Below are 22687 nucleotides of genomic sequence, written 5' to 3' on the forward strand. Positions count from 1 at the left end.
ATAGATGATTACATAACTTGATCAAAAAGAAAAAGATAGAAGGGGAGAAGAAAGCACAAATTTACAAGATAAGAAATGGCAAATAGGAAACAACCACCGAAACAGATAAATAAATTTTAACTGTAAGAGGTTACTTTCTAGATCTTATCTCTATGCAAATAAATTTGGAAATATAGATAAAATGGAATAATTCTTTAGAAAAGACGTTTACCAAAATTGGCTCTATTAGTGATAGAAAGCTTAATCAACTTTTCTAGAAGAAATAGAGAAAGTAATTAATATACTATCCCACCAAAAAAACTGCAGGCCCATATGGTTTCTTCAGAGAATTCTAATGAATCTTCAACATCAGATCATTCCAATGTTCCATATTTTTTCCAGCACATGAAAAATGAAGGCCAACTTTCTAATTATTTTTATGAAGCAAATATGACAGTTGTTAGAGATTGAATGTTTTCATTTGAAACAAATTCCTTTGTTGGAACCCTATCCCCAGATGTGATGGTATTAGAAGGAGGGGCCTTTGGGAGGTAATTAGAATTAGACGAAGTCATGAGAGTGAGCCCTCATTAATGGGATTTATAAGATGCCCTTATAAGAGTCTTGAGAAGGCTGGCTTCCTCTCTCTGCTCTCCGCTTTATGAAGATACAGCAAGAATGAGAAAAGAAAGACAAGCAGGCAGTCTGCACCCCTCCCCGGAACCCAGCCATGCTGGCTGGCACCCTGGTCTCCAGCTTTCAGCCTCCAGAACTGTGAGAAATTTCTACTGTTGCTCTGCCATCCAGTTTATGGTATTTTGTTATAGCTACAGGAACTAGGAAAACAACTCAACCTCATAAAGACAATTAGAAAAACTATAGACCAATGTTACTCTATATATCATATATGTCAATGCAAAAATACTAACTAAATATGAGCAAAACAGTGCAGCACTGAATTAAAAAAATATACCATGATCAAAGGCCACTTGCATTTGGCTCAATATTAATTCATTAATATAATACACCACATTAATAAATCTAGTGAGAAAAATTACATGATTCTCTGCATAGATATTTAAAAAGCTTTTGACAGAACTTAACATCCTCCCTGATAAAAACTCCAGAAGATACGAAATTTGTGTATATTTTCTTAACATGATAAAATAAACATACACACCCTCAGTCCTAATACTAGTATCTCACTTAATAGAGAAATATTTGAGGCATTTTTAGTGAAATCACTAATAAGGCAAGGAAACCCACTATCTCCACTACTATTCAGTATTATGTTGTAGTCAATGCAATTATACAAAATAAATCAAACATGTAGACAAAGAGAACTGATTGGTGGCTACGGGGGTGGGGGGTGGGCACAAAGAGTGAAGTGGCGCACCTACAACATGACTGACAAACAATAATGTACAACTGAAATTTCACAAGGTTGTAAAGTGTCATAATCTTAATAAAAAGTAAAAAAAAAAAAGAGGCATAGAAATTGGAAAAGAAAAAGTAAAAACTATACTTGCAGATGACATGGTAGCATGTTTGGAAATGAGGTGAATCAAGGATAAAATTAACTCAAACAACAAAAATTCAGATTCAGTAAAAATTAATATACAGACATCAATCACCTTCATATAGACTAATAATAATATATTAGAGGACATACTGGTATAGAAAGCCTCACTTACATTACCACCAAAAAGATAAAATACTTCAGAAAAATCATATGAAGAAATGTATTAAACCAAAGGAAAATGTTAAAACTCCTGAAAGTCACAAAAATAGCTGTGAAGAAATAGAGGTCGTTCACTCTTCTATGCGAGAATGACTCAATATTATAAAGACGCCAGTTCTGTCTAAGTTACTGTATAAAATTAATTCAATTCCAATAAAAATACTAACAAGATTCTTTTGGAGCTAGGCAAGTTAATACTAAAGTTTATATGAACACACAAACACAAAAAAATCAAAAGACTACTGGCAAGCTGGGAGAAAATATTTGTAATATATCATAAATAAGGGCTAATATCCCTAATATACAAAGAACTCTTAAAATGAGAGGAAAATGCCAAAAACTTAGAAAAACGGGCAAAAGTCATGAATAGACAAAGCACCAAACAATATAAAAGTGGCCTTTAAGCATATGAAAAGATGGTCAAGCTCACTTATAACTAGAGAAATGCAAATTAAAACTGCATTGAGATACCATTTCTCATCTATCAGATTGAAGAAAATTTGCACGTTGACTAACTCATTCTATTGGTGAGACTGCATAAACACAGCCTTATACAGTATTGGTGAAAATATAAGTTGGTACAAACTTCTTGGATGAAAATTTGGCAACATCCAACAAAACTCCATGTGCATTTACCATGTGAGAGAGCAGTCTCACTTTTTGGAATTTACCCTGAAAGTACACTTCAAACAATGCAAAAAGACTTAGGCACATGATTATTCATTGCTGCCTTGTTTGTAATTGTAAATTGTTACTTAAAATGTCTCCAACTTATCCTTGCTCTCCATATTTTCCTTTTTATCCTTATTTTATGGCTCGCATTATCTTTTGGGTTGGATTATAAACTACTATTCAACTTTGTAATCCTTTGTGGGCAGTGTCTACCCTGTTTTCTACATAGTAACAATGAATAAATGTTTGCTGATTTGAAAATTATTAGGGCTAACCAATCATTTATTATTAGAAATTTCATTTTGGAATAAAGTTCTCAGATAACTAACACATTATGTGGCTTAATAATTTTGGATTTATCACAGATGGTTATCTTCTATACTTTTTTCATGGTTCTTACTAAGTTTCTGTTTTATCACAGCCAGCCTTTATTAGGGAAATTTGGTTTCTTCGATAATTAAACTTCTGTAGCTAGGGCCCAGGGCTGAATTCAGCACAGCCACTGAGAGCAAGATGCCTCTGGACTTTCTACACTTCTTCAGTCACAACTGAGCACACATTTGTTCTTTGATAGCATTATCATCATTAATGAAATTTATAAATGGAATGCACTTAAGTAGTGCCTGATTGTTCTCCTGGGGCTTGGTAACAGTACAAATAAGCACACATCCATGTGCTATCCATCATTCCATTTTTAAAACCTCAAGATTGATGTCTTTTCATTAATATAGTTACTCATTCAACCATCATTTATTAAGCAACTATTAATCAGATACTGTGCCAGGTTTTTAAAATCAAAAGTCTATGGTCTTTAAGCCAAAAAAGTTTAATGACTTCAATTTTTAACAGCTTATTTTCTGGATATTTTATGTTTGTATTCATATCCTGTCTTTAGACTGTTTCCTGAAATTAGAATGTATGTGTATTACATATATTAGTATGAATGTACATTCGTATATATACATACATAGTAGTATGTATATGTATGTATATAGCATATATGTAACATCTTTATAAGCCCTTATGTTACTTTTATCAGAATTCCTCCCTTTTTATTTGGGAACCTATAAGCAAAACAATAACCTAAGTGCAAAGAAGGGAAAAAATTTCCTTCATGTACACGTTTATTTTAAATTTGCCTAAAGACCATCAAATTCAGGGCTCAAATCAGCATCCATACGTGTCTGAAGTGGTTGCCTAAGGAGAGGGTGGAATATATTTAAACTAAACTTGCGTGTAGGAAATTCATTATCCACTCCTCTACTCTAGCATGAGGATAGTTTCTATGGTTTTCCAACCACCTATAGAATACAGTCCTCTGAAAATAATAGAAGCATATTTTTGAGAGGAACGCTAACAAAAAGTTAGTAATGTGGTGTCTTTTTCATGAGGTGCTAAAGGAATTTTACAAGGATCTTATTGATCCTCATAATTTTTACTTGATGATTTATGAGTTTGAATTTTTTAATGTTTCTAATAATAGAATATGATCACTGAAAGGAACCTAGTACCACTATTCCTGCTTGCATTATAGGCGGGGAAATTGACTTTACATTATATTTAGCACCACACAAGGATTCATAGAACTGAGAATCAGCTGTGAGCTTTCCTCATCCACTTTTAAGCACTCTAGCCACCAAACTGGTGGAACATTAATGCCCCAGGGCTTAGCAGAGCAGCTCTAAAGGATGTCTTGGAAGGAGGTGGAGACACAACATCAAATTTATGATTACCCACAGTCCTCCTTTACTTATCCAGGAGTTGGTACGTAGAGGGTTGCAAAACAACACAAGAAAAATTTTTTTCTAAAACTCACTCTAGATCATGAATTGGCACCCACAGGTGAAAATCTTGCCTATTTTGCCAAATAAAGTGTTGTTGGAACACAGTCACACCCACTCATTTATGTATCATCTGTGGCTGATTTTGAGCTCCAGCTACAGAGTTGAGTAGTTGTGACAGTGACCATAAGGATATGACCAGCAAAGCTGAAAATATTTACTATCAGACCTTTAATAGAAAAAAATTTGGTGACCCCCACTATAGAAAATATTGCCCTTTACAAGCTGTTCTAAACATGAGTAACTATACTTTTAAAAACTACTAATGATTATAATTTTGAGTTACACTTTGAAACAGCTATGGTAATTAAATATAAGTATAAATCCTAATGAGCTCTCAAGTTTCTGATACAAATTGTTCTACAGCATATACATTCCTGAAGAGTATCAGAGACATTCCATTTTCAATAGTAAGAATAGGATTCATTTTAGTTAATTAACTTTTAAAAATTAAACCTAAATTAACTTTTTATCACCAGCAATAATTATAGCTAAGATTACTTCCAGATAATTAAAATACAGTGCTCCTAATGAATGGGTAACCACTGTAACTTTCTTTACAACGACAATTATAGTTGCTTAGTTTCATTTTGTCCTTTGTGCATTCAAAGTTATTCTCTTTTCCCAAAATGTAAACATGGATTTTTTCCAATCTATATTTATGATTAGGAATACAAAATTTATCAAATTTCTAGAATATCCAATAAAATCTTAAAATTGCAAAGCTACTGTTTGGGCAATTACAGTAAATTTAAAGAAATATTAGGAAGAATGGGCTCCAGAGTTTCCTGTGAAAGGAATAGAATTTTGAAAGGAATAGAAATATTGTGGAGATATATTGGAGGTAAAATAAAGGAAAAAACTAAGGCTGAAATTGGTACTTAAGAGATTAAAATAAGATAGTACCACAATAAATTATTAATTTTTAGGAAATACATTCTAGGCACCACAGAGAATCTGTTCTGCCTTTATACTACTTTGGCCTGTATATGGAGTCAAAATAGGCTGGGTTATACTATGGTAATAAACTAACTCCAGATATCCATGGCTTGACATGAAAGCTTATTTCTTCCTCACACTGCATGTTGGCAGGGGCCTCTGCTCATGGTAGTCATTCTACAACCCTAGCTTTAGACAAACCACCATCTTGAACATTGCTTATGGCTGTGTGAGAAAGAGCACTTTGGAGGGTAGCACATCCACAATAAATGCTTCAACTTGGAATGTCACTTTTGCTAACAACTCATTGGCCAGATTGAGTCACATGACCCCTCTCCACCACAAGGCAACAGGAGTTGCAATCCCATTATGTGCCTCTAAGGAACAGAGCCAGAAATATTTATTAACAACTCATTGAATGTTTACGATAGTGATTGAGGACCCAACTCTTGGGCCAGACTAGTTAACTGTCTGTGCTTCACTTTCCTCATCTATAAAATGAGAATACTAAATCTGATAGAATTGTGAGGATTAAGTGAGCTAATACTTGTAAAGAGCATAGAAGAGTACCCGGGTAAAGCAGTAGATGTTTCATCAAGCTTTGTACTTGCCACACTGCCCTTCAGAGCCAAAAACAGAGGAGGGCAGTCAGGAACGCTGACTCAGGGACAGTAGGAATACCTATAAGAAGTATTCTTGAGAAAAGGCCCATGACCAAAAGACAGAAATCAAAATGCTAGGTCTTCCTTCTAAGTATAGTCATGTACTGCATAAGGACGTTTCAGTCAATGACCAACTGTACATACGATGGTGGTTTCATAAGATTAGCACCATAGAGCCTAGTTGTATAGAAGGCTACACCATCTAGGTTTGTGTATGTACAATCTATGATGTTCATACAACCATGAAATCACCTAATAACGCATCTCTTAGAATGTTTCCCTGTCGTTTAGTGATGCATGACTGTAATACTGATCTAGGAGGGAAGAGACAAGCCATTAATGGGATAATGATTTAGTTTAACAGAAGCTGGAGAACCAGGGGGATAAAGACACCAAAACTGACAATAGGTCTTATGAAGTAGGAAGGTCAGAAGGTGAATTTAGGGTGTACAGATAACATGGATGCAGTGAGTGGAGGATGCTGGGTAGGGGTAGTATACAGTATAAGCATTTGGGTAATACAGTATATGAATGAATCCCTCCTAATATATGGCTTACAAGGCTTCCATCAGGCTAAATATGAGTTAAAGTAAAAGACCTCCACTAGAAAGGGCAAACGCAATAATGAAAGAAGAGGAATGGGAACACAGAGAAAGTGAACCAAGAACCAGAGTCCAGGAAATGTAACTGATAGCTCTTCTTCTGTGTAGAAACACAGCAAGTGGTGAACCGATGGCTTTGCTCATTCCTATCTGAACTCCTGTTGCCTTGGCAGTGGCACCAGTGAGATTGCTCTGAATCCACGACCATCGACTCGTGACCACTTATGATGAGCCATGCGTCCATACACATTCAAATAATCCCGGACTGTTAGGCACCAGATGAAGAGATAAGCAGACATGATTTCCTCTTCCAGGAGCTTATTGGTTAATGATGGAGACAGAGAAGTTATTAACTCACCTATAACATAAATCAGAATGAAATAAGTTCTGTACTGCATACACATACCAAATTTTATGGGAGTATAGAAGACGGAGAGATCCATTTTCCGTCGAGAATCAAGGCATGTTTTTTGGATGAGATAGCATTTTAACTGAGATTTTTAAAAAGAGGAGGAATGGAAAAGTTGGAGGATGTAACGAATACCAAGCTGATGGAATATCATGAACAGCCATGAAAATGGATGACTGACTATTTGGAGGAGGTAGAGGAGAAATAAGCTTAAAAAAGAAAAAGGAGCTTTGTCTTCTTTTCCTACCCACAAGCAATAATTCAGCAGCACATCTTAGAAGGTCTCATTCCACAATTTGCTTATATTTATAAAACTCGCTGTTATTCCTCTCCTAAAATATTAATTACAATTAAAAAGTGGTTATTTGACTAGTATTTTATTTTGGTTATCTTCAAGTGTCACCTCCATACTCTACATTTTCCTAGATGGTCACAAATTCAAAAGATCATAGAGCTGAAAAAGGAATTTCAGCCCAAATTTCTGCTTTACAGATGAAGGGTCAAGTGACTAAATGACTTATCCATGGTTACAGAGTGATAGACTCAAGATTAGGACTCCTATCATAATACTGAATGTATATGTTTCTTTAAAAGAACCAAGAAAAATTCTGTGAGTATTCTGTGTCAGAAGCAAAGTGACTTACATCTTTAAGATTATAAATATGAATAGAGTAAACATGGAATTATTCATTAAACCCTAAAATGTCTAATTGAGGAATCAGCACTTGAACAGCCTGTGTGTGTTTAGCTCAAATGAAAGGAAGCCCTACTCCACAAAGTAGGGCTTACATTTTTGGAACTTATTACCCAACAAGAGATAGAAGTTAGAAATACAAATAGATTTTAAATGGCTTATACCAATTAATGACAGGCCTGTCACAGTTAATAAGAAAAAATATTATGTTTGAGTCATGTTATGAATGTTTGAAGTTAACATCAAAGAGGTGTTGCTTTGCCAACTCTGGCAAAGACAGAGATGGTACAGAGCCATAATGCTCCATGGCAATACTTGCTTCCATTTTTGAAGGCCTCCAAAAGCTGTGTGGATGCCACAAGAAACTCCTAGGCTGCTGGGTTTGTGAATAGAAGACGAACATTCAAGGAACCCACCTTTCATTGTATATTAACCAAGATAACTATGTAGAAAGTTTCTTGTTCCCAAACAGAAGCATAAGGGATATTTCCACATTCTAACTCTACATGAAGAATCATCTCTTGGAAATCCCATGAGAAAGTTTTCGTAAGGATTTATCCACACGTTCTTCTTTGGTTTGTTCAAATGAGAAGCAGGAAACCTTCCAGACATCCTGAACCCTTGACATTTTTGTGGTTTTCCCATCAACACATGCAAACATCCATGCAGCAATTTAAAAATCTCTTTTCACTGCATGATAGTGTGGCCTTATATTATCCTTGTATCTAGAGCATTCACATTTCCAACCCGCTATAGAATATGAGTTTAATTGCATGCTCCTTGAGAAAAATAAGATCTCATCGGCTCAGAAGTGTCAGAAGCCCACTATCATACATACCTATCTGGTTTCCAGAATGATCTTCCCAAGCCTCCCTCACCAACCCCCTCAGAATGTTTCCTGCTGGCAAGGGCATCAGCTTTTACCTTTTACCCAATCTCAGCTCATGCCTTCTCTGTGACAATGCAGGACATTCACATCTGACAACAGTCCCAGCTAATTAATTTACTCCAATGTTTAGCAGCATTTGACAGGAAAAATAATCTACACTGTATTGATTGCAAAATCTTCACCAATGTGACAAAGATGAATGCAAACTTCATGCAATCATTTTTCAGCTGTTATCCAAAGTTCAAAGTGATTTTCAAATGTTAACTTTAAAATTATGAGGAGAAAGATAACGGTTCTATTTTAAAACTGCCTGGAAATGGGACTTCTATAGCAATCGTTTAGCATCAAAGTAGAAAAGTAAACTCGCCTGCTAAGGTAGTAAATGGGCTTAAAATGAAACTCTCAGAGATATTGGGGTAAGGGGGAGCACAAAGAAGGGGCAGTGGAATTGGAGTTCCGAAATAAATGATCTGAAACTCTTAGCATAATGTATCTTCAAAAAAGTGATATCTTCTTTTGTAAAATTCACATACGACTGTCATAATATGGTTGAAATTGGAAAAATCTAATGGAATGATGACAAACATCTACAATGCTCAACTTTAATCTCTCTGTGTTCAGAATATCCAGTAATTCCATTCACTTTGGCTGTACTATAAATAAATATTTTCTCATGAGCTTTGTTTCTTCTTTCTAGTATTAATCCATCCTAATATTTCTGAACCTTGGAATTGTAAATGTTAAATTAATAATTGTTCATTTCAGCGATAATCTGAAGCTCATTCTCTTCTTCCTTCTGAAGGCCAGAGTGATTGTCCAATAAAAGTTCTAGCAAGGTCAGGAATGACCTAATTTACTTGTAATTATTAATGCTGCTCTGACCTCTTAGCCATAAATAAAGACTTGGCAATGGAAAAACAGAAGATGTGAAACAGGATAAGGCAATTAAAAAAAAAGTCAGGGAATATAGGACCAGTGGAGAAAAAGAGAAGGGATTTTCTAAATTTAAAACACTCCTTGCTTTTTCTTGAAGTAATGATTTATATTCTTTGAGTCCACAAGAAAGTAACTGGATATGCATGATGTAATGCTGGAATTTTAGGTATTTTGCCTAAAGGTTATTAACAATTAGTACCACAGGGGGAAAAATCATAAAGTTAGAATAACAACCCTCTCTCAAAGGATGACTGACATTGGAGTTGTAATCTGGTCATAATAAAATATACCCTGTTTGTATTAGAGCCCCACATGTTAAGAGGAAAATTGACAAACTAGAATAAGTCCAGTAGGTGGCCATGATTAAGTGGGGTTTGAAAACTACATTATATGAGGAGCAGTGCAAGAACCTACACTGCTTCCTTTGGAAAAGTGAAGACCAAAGCCAAACACGTAAAACTGTCTTCAAATCGTTAATAGCAATGTTACACAGAAGAGGGAATAGTCATTACAAGTAAAGCTACTGATGGCAGCATTAGGACCAGAGAGAAAAGCCAGATGAGTTGTCCAACGTGAAGGGGTGTCTGGCCTCTTCATATCCACTATAGCAGAATCCATTCTACACAACATCCAAAGATGGTCACCTAGGTTTGCTTTGACACTTACTGGTGTCAAAGCTCTTACAGGTACAGAGCCCTTGATATAGTCTAATCAGCAAGAGTACCATTAGAGCTTTTAATTCACCTGCTCAAGAAAGTCAATCAGTATGTGTTAGCTGCACAAATGTTAGGTTCAACCGTATGCCAGCCACCATTTGATATGTAACAGAAATGGAAGGCCAGTTGCTGACAATACTCTCAAAATTAACATACGTGGAATATTTTGGAGTTTTTACAAGTTGTCAACCATTATGTATACATGTGTGGCATAGTCTCAAATGCAGGGGGATAAAAAAAAAAAAAATGGATCCTGGTGGGGCTGAGGAATACCAGTAAGGAATTGTAAATCAGGAGGGGCTAGTCTGTACGTTGAAGGATAGGTAGTACCTGTCTGGAATGGAGACATGGATAACTCGCGAGTGTGTGTATAGGAATAATCAGTAAGCAAAGAGGTCAGGGCTGGTAGGGGGACATGTGTGGCTAGAAACAGAAATATTTAGATTTGTACTGTGACATGTCTAAAAGGACTTCCTTTCTTCCATTCTAAACATATTGACTTGGCTAAAAAATTTCCAGGACTCAGATTTCCACAACTATCTAATTTGGCAAACTAATGCTTGGTAAGATACTACGAGGGGCTAAGAGAGCAATGCTAGAACACTCCTCAGGCGGCAAGTGCAGATTTCAGGGGTGATTTTCTGGACACCAAATTTTCTTTATTTCAAGCATGGGAATTCCAGGAAGTCCAGTGGGAGAGGTATTTTTGGATAAATGCGACTTTTAGTACATTTTAAATTATATCATTTTGGTAACAAACGGTCCCAGATGCTGAAGTCCTAAATTGTGTATCTCATCCAAAGCATTTCCCCTTTATAGTGGCCTTCTGTAACTGACCCTATTCACATTTTTATTTCCAAAGCAGAGATACAGGAAAATCAATTAGGTAAGAAAAATGAATCAATCCAGGTAAATACACATTCTGATTTTCAGTTAGCCAGTGAGTCTGTACTGTCCAGGGAATACTGAAGAGACATCATAAGACAATGCAATTTCCTTTAATAGGGACCATAACCACAGAGCTGCCTTTTTTTTTTTTTTTAATATTGTGCCATTGACTTTTTTTTGCACCATGCTGTGCTCATAGCTTCTGTGGAAACTTAAACATTATTCAATAGAACAATTTCCTGGAAAACCTTTTGAAAGTGGTGGCAGACTCTGACCCTGCTCTGGTGCCCTGGGTCTGCCAGCATGCTGTTTTATTACCCCTGGAAGGTTCAGTGCCAAGACAGAGCGCAAGAGTTAGAGCTTAAGGAAAAATAGGTTCATAAAAATAATTTTCTGCCTTCTTTCAAGAAGGGAAACTGTTACTTTCAACTCTCAGTAATTCTATATATCTATCACTTTTCTTCTATCTTCATCACCCAACCCTTCAGCTGGTCTACAAGGTAATTGGTAAGAATTGTAGATTGTTAACTCTAAAGAAACGACTGTTGAAATTACTTATTTCAACCCTTTCTCATTACCAAAGAGAAGCCAAGGCCCCGAATGCCTAAATGACTTTCCCAGGACCACACAGTAAGTGGCAGAATCAAGACCTGGCCTCCCCAATGCAGGGAATGAATGAGCGATGATATTTTTTAAACTTAGCAACAATACAGCACAGTTACCCAACAATCAGAACAGAGACTCTGATTATACTGGTGTGCCACCAAACACCAGCCCCAACTGGACTAGACTGGATATCAGAATATTTTAGGAGAGAAAGAAAAAGAGCCCCTTATTTGTAATTAAGTTATTTAAAGCACTTAGCTAATAAAATAATAATTTACTTTTAGTTGTTGGTTGTTCTCTTTTTTCACCTTTTTCCTTTATTTTCCCCCGTTGTCTTCCATCCCACTAATCCTTTGAAAACCACCCTCCGTTTGGAAGTCTATGTCATTGGTATTAATGCTGAACTCCCCTCTGACTTCAAGTGCATGTCCATCTTAACAAAATTCTCAAGACCTTCTCTATAAGCACTGCCTCTCTAGCCTTTCAGATCAAACCCTGATTTTGTTTTTAAAAGTAACTGGATCTATGTCTCTACAGTTTTTCTCTAACTCACTTTATCCAGGGTGAAAACAAACCCACATACACACAATATTTTAGGCCTTGATTTTTATCGTGGTTTTTTTTTTAACCTATCATAGTCTCTTAATTCCTTTCTTTCAAAATTATAAGATATTCTTTCATTGCTTCTATTGATAAGGTAGTTTGCAGCTCAAGATAAAATTGGTAGTTAAATGAATAAAATCGGGGGTGTAAATACACATTTGATTATTATTAGTGGTTAGAACCTTTCCTATGATTTGCAGTGACCTACATGCAGACATGATATACCTTAAAACTTCTTGCTTTATGACTGAATTTTGAAAGAAGCATGAAATAAAAGTCGAGTGAAGTATTCTTCCTAGATTTACATATAACAACACATTCACTTCTTCATTAAATGTCTCCATCTTGAACTTTCTAAGATTAACTCTCTTGAAATTGTGTATCCTATTTAGCAATGACACGCCACTGAGACAAATGACTTTTTGCTATACTTGCTTGACTTTTCTCTTGCCTAGACTTAAAAAGGTGAGCTCATCCCTAATGAACACATGATCCCTTAGTAATTTCTCTTCTTGAATCATCATCACTCCTTTCAATTGGCTTAAGAAAAGGGTTTTGAGCATCTATACTGTGCTGAGTCACTTAGGTACAAAGATGACTAAAACACACTTCCAGTTGTCTCTATGCTTTCAAGGTAGGTGAAATTTTATGTTTTAGGTTCTATGTCCTATGCTAAGCACTATGAGAGATATGAGGGATGAAAAGACTTGGTTCTACAAGTCAAAGACCTTAGGGGTACAAGACCTGCCCTCATGAGATAACCAGAAAATGAGTGTGTGAGTGAAAGCCACGTGGTTGGAACTGGAATGGATTGAAGGTAAGGATAGAGCCACTGTTACGTGTTTGGAGTAGTTACGTGTTTGCAGAAGTGTTGTCCTCATTAATTGGGGAGAGAAGGGGAGGGGCAAGAACCAGAGCATCCCTAGGGTCTGAGAGAGAGCGATTTCCTACTAGTAAAATCTGGTTAACATGCTAGTATAGAGTTGAGAGCTGCAGTGGCTTTAACTTTCCCTCTCAGGCAAACTTTTACTGACTTTTTACTGATTTTTACAGACTTTTTTTCTGGTGAAAATCTAGGATTCTCTCCATAGAGAGTATATATACAATACTTAATCAGTGAGTGTTCAGTAGAGCGCAAACACTGAGCAGCAAGTTAGCCAGGTTCCCATAAGCAACCTCACGAGGACTTCTGAGCCATGAAACCAGCCATGGGTTGCCAACCTCAACCAACCCTGCAACAGATGTTTGCACGCTTAGAAGTTTTCTCTGCCCTGAGATACCTAGAGTGTGTCTCTACCCAGTGTGTATCTGCTTTACAATTTCATCAACCTATCCCCGATTCTTTGATTTCAGGGCACCTTTCCATCCTCAGCTTGTTGCTGGATTATTTATGAGGTCTAACCTGTAATACAAAGTGCACAATGTGCCATAGTCAAAGGTTCTGTGAGGAAAGAAAAATTGTAGTTTGTGTTTCCTCTTTTCAGAGAAGCTTGGACACCTCTCCCTGGAATTGGAGGGCGGAGGTGGGTGCTAGAACTCCCTCCCATGCCTCTTAATAAACAAGGCTCAAAAAGAATGAGGGACAGTAAGCAAAACATTTACTCCTTTTAACTCCAGGGTTACCCGTATAGAGATGTAGAGTTATATCCTAAGAAAGAAAGAAAAAAAAAAAACAAAGTATGCTCATGCATTAACAATTTAGTGATTTTTTTCTATTAAAATTAAATAGAAGACCATAGTAAATTACCCATTTCATTCTTCCAGCCAGGAAAAAAAAAAGGGACTTGTCATCCCCTACTGTGGGTGCACTTCAGCCTCAGCACATGCATTTATGTCAAGTGGGTCATTTGTATTGTTGCCTGCTGGAGTTTTCCTTCTTTCAACTTAGCAGGGAATATTTGTGTTCTTTATTACCCCAAATAAATCTACAAAATGCCTTTTGCTCGAGGCTCTTTATTTTAATTTCAGATAAATAAATCACATTAGGTTCCTGGCTGTCATATTAAGATAAGCATGGATCTAAAAATAACAAATGTGTTTTAAGCCAAACGTCTTCAGATTAAATAGTGGTAAATTTCACTGAGTGACCCCCAAATCCTCTTGACGTTGAAATATTTTTTGGTACTTTGAGAGTGTTTCTTGAAGAACATAAACCTGTATAACTAGAAGTAGAATTATTTTCAAATCATCTATGGACCTACTTGTACAATATTATTCAACTCAATCTTCCCACAGCCGCAATAAATCCATCTTTAACGTGGGGATATTTCCCCAGTTATATTAGAGGGCAATGTTATATCTTTGTAGGTTAATCTAATGCCGCTATCTATACTGTGCTTTATTAACTCTAAAGAGCTCTAGACCTGAATTTCTCATCATCTTATGTACAGTTATACTCAAAAGTCTTAAACGCAGTTCAGATTCAATCTATTCAATAACCAATTCTTCATCTGCCCTCAGCCTACCAGATCTGCTCCAACTCAGGACTCAGATCAAAACACCACCTCCTTGGGGAAACCTTGGGACTTTTAAAGGACAGTCTCCTGAAATATGTGTTACAGATTCCTCCACCCAGCCTCAGTGGAATAGTCTTGATAAATGTATTTGAACTGTTCTTTCAAACAAGATTTGTTGTAAAGAGGATGGGATAAAATCCATAAGGTTTTAAATAGTCTGTTTTATCCATTTATTAGGTTAGGATCTAATATATATTCTCTGCTGGATTAGCACGGCTCTTTAAAGGATGGACAGATTTGATAAGAAACAGGAAATCATGTATATAAAGTTGGTATAGAGTTTCACTGTAGCATTTTTGGTGTCTCCTTGCCCCGGAAGACCTGGGTTCAAACACTAGGCAACCCCCTAAGCAGGTAAACATGTAGACCATATACAGGTCCCCTAAATAAACTATAGTGCAGACCAATCCTAAGGTAAAAGGTCAAATATGAACCTAGGTAATCTTCTGCTTCAGTCAATCCAGATATCCTTCTGGACTTAGTTCTATTAGCCTCTTCTGTCACTAGACAAAAGCCATCTTAAAGACAGGAATGTTACTCCATCAGAGGCTTTAGAGTGAAGACAAGAAGTCTAAAAGTCCCCTTGCTCCTGTGCAGCAGCACCATCAGTCTGTAATAACTATCCTTTGAGATCCAGCTCAGCCTGCAGCCCTCCCCACTGCTACCCAGGGATGACATAACTGTTGAAGCATGTGGCAATACCCAATTTCCAGAGCCCTGATTTATTCTCTCTTGTGCTGGGCAGAGGGCATGACTTAGAGGCAAGACTCTTATCTTGGCAGGGGTCTGAGACTGTCTGCATCTCTGAAACAACCCCTGGTGGGTAATTGAGAAGTGACATTGATGGGTTTCCAGGGTGGCCCTTGTGCTTACTCTTGCCCCAGAATACAGCTATGATTTAGAAATCCGGCCCAAGGGTTGCGAGGAGAGAAAGATAATGTAAAGCTGGCTAGCCCAGGTCTCCTTTGACCTCAGAAGAGTGAGACAGGGATGCAGAGCTGGGAAACCATGTGCTGTTATTGAGTTGGCATAGCATGAGGTTTTGTTTTCAGAGCTTTTATTGCTATTACGGAGCACTGAGCTCTCTCTTTGTTTGCTACACATTTATCCCCCAGAGATAGCCTCTTTCTCTCTTGAAGGGATTTAAAAAACAAATCACAGTTCTTATTTTATTTGGTGTCCACCATTAAGAATTCATGCAGAGCAATTTTACTTGTTGCCAATTAAGATCTCCCAGTGGAAGTCTATGATTACAGCAAAGGCAACCTGTTTAATACTTGGCATCTCCTTAGTCTGCATAAATTAACCCCATGAGGATAGAGACGTGCTAATTCTTAAGATGCCTGGATAATTTGATTCTAAGATCCAAGATACATAGAAAGTAAATCTCCAAGAGCCTCTGGACTTGACTTTTCTCAGGGTCTATGTGCTTTTGCTTCTTAACTATTTTACAACTACATGACAATTTCTAGATAACACATTAGCAAAAAATTTTCTTTTCCCAGGGATAGAATGATAGCATGTAGCCTCTCAGTAAGCTATTTCAATATCACTCACATTTTACAGAAATTGAGATTAGAGCTGAAATAAACTTTAGGCTCTGGTGCCAATTATCTCTGCCCAAAAATGTATAAATATATCGAAATTATGGGGAACATGAATGAGTATTTGGAATGTAGATCATTTTATGTTAGTGTTCACTCTACTTAGATAAGCAACATTTTTGAATCATGATAAGAATAAAAACAAAGTTTTTGCCCAATTTTTCCCTACGTCTTTCCTTAGAATAAGAATCACATATAAAGCAGGAAGCAAAAGTAGGAGTCTATTTTAAAGAATTTTGGATACACTAAAATCATTTTACTATTTATATCTTTATATATTTATATATGTAAATACATATTTATATTTATCATATTCACTATACTATCCCTATTGGAAAGGATGGACCTTAGGGACTCTTATTCTGATGAGAGATCTATACATGCTTTCAATTAAGTGTTTCATTCCCCTTGGGGACGTAGGAAACCATGATTTCTCTCCCTAGGGAAGCAGGAGTTAAGTGCTTTACTAGGGCAAGCATGGCTTGTAATCAATAGTTCTTTAGATTCTTGGAATTTGGTATCGAGGCTCAGGCTGTCCCCCAGGAAAATGGTGATGAGTTTGGGATTGGCTTTTCTACAAACCTACTTTCCTCTTCACCAACAACCTGGACTCCTCACACTGCTGGCTGGTCTTATACCAAGTCACCCATCTGGTACCAGTTAAGTAAGGGGAGAAAGGAGAAGGGAGGGGTAGAAGCCATGTTTTTGTATATTTGGTTATCAACCTGGATAGATCATTTCCCTAAATATGTTCCTTGGAAGTTTAGTCAGAACAGATGCTGCAAGAATGATAGGGTTTGGGGGTTTTTTTAAGTCAAAATTATGTTTGATATCCTATATTTGATATGTATAAGCACGTTAGTAATATAAATGTCTCTGAGAAGTTCTGTAATTAAAACAATTTTAAAATTTGCTTTTACCTAGTATATTTCAAAGTTGACCTTGAAATACCTTTATTTTTCTTAAAACATCTGTAAGAGTGACCCAGGGTATTTGTGTTTCTTGGAATATGCTTAGGAAAATTCCTGTGTAGATGATTTAGATCACCAGTTCCTAATGGGGAGGAAAGATGGTTCTAATCCTTAGGGAACATTTGGAAAATGTCTGGAGACATTTTTGGTTGTCACAACACAGGGTATGGTACTAGCATGTCACTATGAGAAGCTAGGGATGGTGCTAAACAACTTAGAATGCACAAGACAACCCCACTCCCACCCCCCATCATAAAGAATGGTCTGGCCCCAAATGTCTATAGTACCTTGAGACTGAGAAACCCTAGCTTAGGGATAGCTTGTTCAAATGGGACTTTGATCTGGCATCTTTAAGACTGGCAGTTGGCACTCTGCATTCACCAGATCTTGTCATTTAATTTTGGCCATGCAAACCAACTTGTTCTTTCTTTACTTACAGGCTATTGATAACAATGTCTCCAATTTGAGCTATGAAAATCTCAAATGAACACTCTGACATTATCTTGTTGAGTTACTGGCAAGCTGTTAGGTATTTCTGTTATGTTAGTTATTTCTAACCATATATTCTTGGAAGCTTTCTATGATGTGTGTATTAAATACTATATCATGATTGAGCTGTATAAGTATTTGAGAAAAATAAAATTATATATCTGTACATATTATATAAATGTAATATTACTTTAGACATTGTATGTTTCATATAACCTCAGTAATCTTTAATAGTAGCCAGATTGACACCTTCTTTTTACAGATAAGGAAACTCTGTCTCAGAGATGCTACCCTACAACCAGTTTGGGCCGGCCAGGCCAAGAGTCCAAGTCTCCAAAACCTCCAGTCCAGTCCTCTTCCCATTTCTATGATGGAAATTAAGCCGCTTCCATTTTTCAGACATAATTTAACATATGTGACATGAAAGGGTAATTAACACCATAAATATTCATGAATTCAATTTGTATTTTCCAACTGTTTGTGTTTGTTCTAAACTCTTAATTTGAGGCTGTGAATGGATCAAGATTTCTATCAAATGTTAGGAGAAAGACATTCTCAGCAGCTGTTTTCTTACAATCTTTCTTGTCAGTCACAGATATTTTTAGCCAAATCAGAAATAGTAACAGATGATATAAAAATCATTAAATGCAAAAGAGCCTTTTTCTCCTAATCTTAACTTTTCACATTGAAACAAATAAACGTACAGAAATTTATAATCACATTTCAACATCAACTAGCAAACAAGTTGTCACTGGGTATGCTGTGTCATCAAGCAGAGAGATGCAGGGCAAATTAAACCCACCCAGGCTTGTACTCAAGTCTTAGACTAGGTTCTAGATTCTGACTCCACCCTCTTCTTCAGATGAATTCACAGAAGTTTTCTTCTGTTGGTGTCAAAAAAGACAGTTGAGCTAAATGACTGCTCATTGCTAGACAGCTAAATTTGAACTCCACAAATTCCTTTGCAATTTGAAAACCCAGAGACAGATTATAGGTCTATTTCGGTAAAATAACTAAATAGGACCCCAAAATAACCAGTTATCTTGAGAGTATGATTACAGCAATATATTTGTGTCACAGCAGATGGTTAAGCTATAAGAAACGACTAAAATCTATTAAAGACAAATAGCCCCCTCCATGAAAATAAGACTTTTAATTCTTGTGTCCAATCTTCTACATTTGTCCAATCTTTTGTCATTAAGCAAGTGGCAATAACAGTATGACATGTGTCTGCCATGCTCTTGATCAATCCTCAAAGACCATGGCCGTAAATTAATGCTAACTACAATTATTGTTGGAAGATCTAAATATTCACAATGCCTTTTCTTATAAGTTGGCTCAAGTATAAATGGAAGGCCATCAGTTAATACCAGCAGCAATGACAAGCAGCCCATTCCATGAAAATTGTAGCAGCTACAAATCAAAGGTATAAAATCAGAAAAAGTTTATATTGAGTTATGGGAACATTTGTTTAACTTCAGACAATCAACTTGAGCTTGTGTACATGACACGTTATTCCCATGATCCTCTGCACATCATAGATTCTACCCTAACTCAAGAAAGCATTTTAAAAATTTAATCATAACCAGAAAGAAATTTCCCACACTGCTCACTGTCACTCATATATCCTTCATCAAAAATAATTTCATTCCAGTTGCAGTTACAATGTCGTAATAACCATTAGAAAGCCTATCACTTTGTCAGTCAAGATTTGTTTGCAAAATATAATCAAGTATAATTTCATGATTTAATAAATAGTATATAAATCTGCTATTATTGGTTTTCATTTTCTTTTCAATACAACCCATTTCCATTTTCTCACTGGTAGTTATTCTGACTATTCAAATGTCATCATTGCTCTTTATTGTTATTCAAATGGAGGTTTTTTTATTAGATTCTTTGACACTATATATAAGGCTTTGCTTATTCACCAGTAATAATTCTATTTCTGAAGGAAAGTGAAAGTGATTACACACAAAATTCTGAGCTCCTACTTTGTTAGGTTAACTCCGTACCTGAAATGAGATTTTAATTTAATCATATTGAAGAAAACCAAAAGGTTTTTATTAGCCAGCTTAAGAAAGCAGGAAAATATTCTTTTTCTTTTTCACACAGGCTTTTTGGTTCAAAGACCCACGAAACCATTACTCCTCTCCAGTGATGTGTATAAGACAAGCTTACTGACCAAATTAAACTCTAATTTCTTTCATCAGAGGGTATTCATCATTTTGGTGCTATTTTCTCTTGAAATTTAGGGAAAACAAAATATTCTATACAAACAGTTGAAAGAAAATGTTATAATTCAGTTAAACATAAATAGTCTTTTTAGAGATCTATGGAAAAGGTAATTTAAAAGACACATGACCATAAATACATTGTTGTTGGTTTTGTTAATACAATGTACTGGTTCACAAAAGAAAACTAGAACACCACCAGGTTATAGATTTCAAAAACAAATCAAATATTGCATCATTACATAAAATTAACTAGCGTGTCTGTTAGTAGCAAGCAGACAAAAATTATACATTTTTGTTATATCCTACCAGCAGTTTTTCTATGTACAGAAATAGAATATTGTCTATTACTATAAACCACAGATATGTTCTCCTGTAAGAAAACTAGTGTAAGAGCAGAACAAATGAAAATATCAGGCACTTTACCCAAAAACTAGAATTCCTCAGGGAAGACAAAGCTCAAGATTATTAGGATTTGTTAAAAGGATACATGAAGGAGGGCAGCATAGCCTGGTACAGAGACCAATGGTGATGGATTTGGATGAGGTTGGGCAAGAAAGCTACAGGGTAAGCAAATATTTACCTGCCATCTCTGTGTACAGAGAGAGCACTCTCCTCCATGCTTCGAGGAGATAAGAAATAAAGGACTTCAGAGGCTTACTGATCCTTGGGAGACAAAGCTAATTATATTAAACAATTCTGGTGTAATGTGAGGCATCATGTAATTAAGCACTAGCATATTTATTCCAGATAACAAGAGCTATAGGAATTTAGAAAAAGGAATTCAGATTCCATAGCAGCACCTATAAAGAGCTTGACCACGTGGGCCCTAAATAGTATCACACCCCTCTTTACCAGTCTCAATTCCCAAGCGGCTCCAGGGAATGAATAACTCGGGAACAAGACTTCTACCATACTAATAACCTATTTTTCCAATTTTCCTGCACAGATGTTCTCACATATCTTTCCTTACCTAGAATCGGAACCCACCATATAGTACAAAACACTAAATGTGCGAGACCTATACAACAGCATTCTTAAAATATTCTCTAATAGGAAGAGAAGCAGAAATTTAAGCAGAAGTGTTCAACCTTTTAATTATAGAAAAACTTAAGTAATCTTTGAGCAGGCCAGGGTCAGGAAATATGGATTCTAGTTTCTAAAATATAAGTTTGCTGTGTGGCCTTGGACAAATTAATTCCTTGACCTTGACAAGTGTCATGATTTCCATCATCCAGCCAGCTCTGAGCAGGTCCTTGACTCAAGGACTTTTGGCACTGTTGCTTTACTTTAATTAAAGGAATGGAATTCTCTAGGCAGCCTCTGGTGATTTTTGCCCCCAAAGGTGCTTTTGACACCTAGTGGAAGAAGAGACCGTTTGCCAACTCCCTGCTTCCGTGATCATGGTCAAAGCTATAAAGGCTGCTATAAGTTAAAGGCATAAATTAACTCACCTCCAGAGACTTCTGTGTTGCTCCTCGAGTTGAGTTAGCAGGTGCTCTATGTATTTATTGGAGTCCATGTATTCCTGCACATACAAAGACAAGTAAAACCCCATTACTATAGTCACCAGAACTCTAAGACTATCTCTACAAGGAAGATTTTGACAAGATAATCCTTTGGTCCCTCCCAGTTCCAGGAGACAATGCTTCTATGACTTACATGCATAACTATGTAACTAATAACTATTTGGGGATGAATAATATTTTCCCCATATCCTGTGATCATTCTATAAACAAAGAATGGAAGAGAACTGTCACACTACAGAGCCAGCATAAATGTCCTCTTATCCACAGGGAAAAAACCTCAATTTCATAGTCATCTACACTGTGATCTGTCTTCTACTTTATAAAAGTGAGCCAATTTGCTGCTGACCTTAGAAGAATAAGAATAAAGTATACAATACAGGACTTGATTATACCATGCTTATGAGAATCACTTCCTAGCAAAAACACTATTTTTGAACAATATGGAATGCTTTACATATTCACTGGTCATATTGTTTACTCTGGTGAAGCACATGTCCATCTTCCTTCATCTCTTTATACAAAAACCATAATATAATTTGTGTGTTTTTCTCTCTTAGGAAAAGAATCTGGCTTCTAAGAAGTCTTGAAGGCAAGGTATATTGTGGTTTTTAGAAGTGTGCTTGTAAATTTTTGTAAATCAAACCATATTTTCAAGAAACATTTCTGAAAAATGAAGAATTCTTTTGTTACATAAGAATTATTTCTAGAAGTCCATAGGTTATTAAATATGATTTACTTTTTATTTTTTTATTTTTGTTTTATTGTTTGTAAAGATTGGTACCTGAGCTAACAACTGTGGACAATCTTCTTTTTTTTTTTTCCCCTTCTGTTTTATCTCCCCAAATCCCCCCTGGTGCATAGTTGTATATTCTTAGTTGCAGGTCCTTCTAGTTGTGGCATATGGGACGCCGCCTCAACATGGCCTGATGAGTGGTGCCATGTCCATGTCCAGGATCCAAACCAGTGAAACCCTGGGCCGCTGCAGTTGAGCACGCAAACTTAACAACTCAGCCATGGGGCCAGCCCCTAAATATGATTTAAAATTTGTGATTTCTGAAGATGAGGTTCATATGCAATAGTTTCAATTGCAAAATACAATGTGTAAAATTTTTGATGACTTGTTTCATCCTTAACTTGATATTTCTTTTCCTTTCTGTTTAAAGATCT

General features: G+C 36.3%; 1 protein-coding gene across 8 annotated transcripts in view; it reads right to left on the minus strand.

Moving 5' to 3' along the window:
• The window catches only part of NCKAP5 (NCK associated protein 5), a 916285-nt gene that overhangs the window by 566487 nt on the left and 327111 nt on the right, over nt 1-22687 (minus strand). For all 8 annotated transcript variants that reach the window (XM_070507565.1, XM_044769045.2, XM_044769048.2 and 5 more), the window contains one exon: nt 21446-21519. In XM_070507565.1, coding sequence (XP_070363666.1) covers nt 21446-21519 — 74 coding nt within the window. The remainder of the gene's footprint in view (nt 1-21445; nt 21520-22687) is intronic.

Source organism: Equus asinus, chromosome 4, assembly GCF_041296235.1.
Source record: "Equus asinus isolate D_3611 breed Donkey chromosome 4, EquAss-T2T_v2, whole genome shotgun sequence".
NCBI lineage: Eukaryota > Metazoa > Chordata > Mammalia > Perissodactyla > Equidae > Equus > Equus asinus.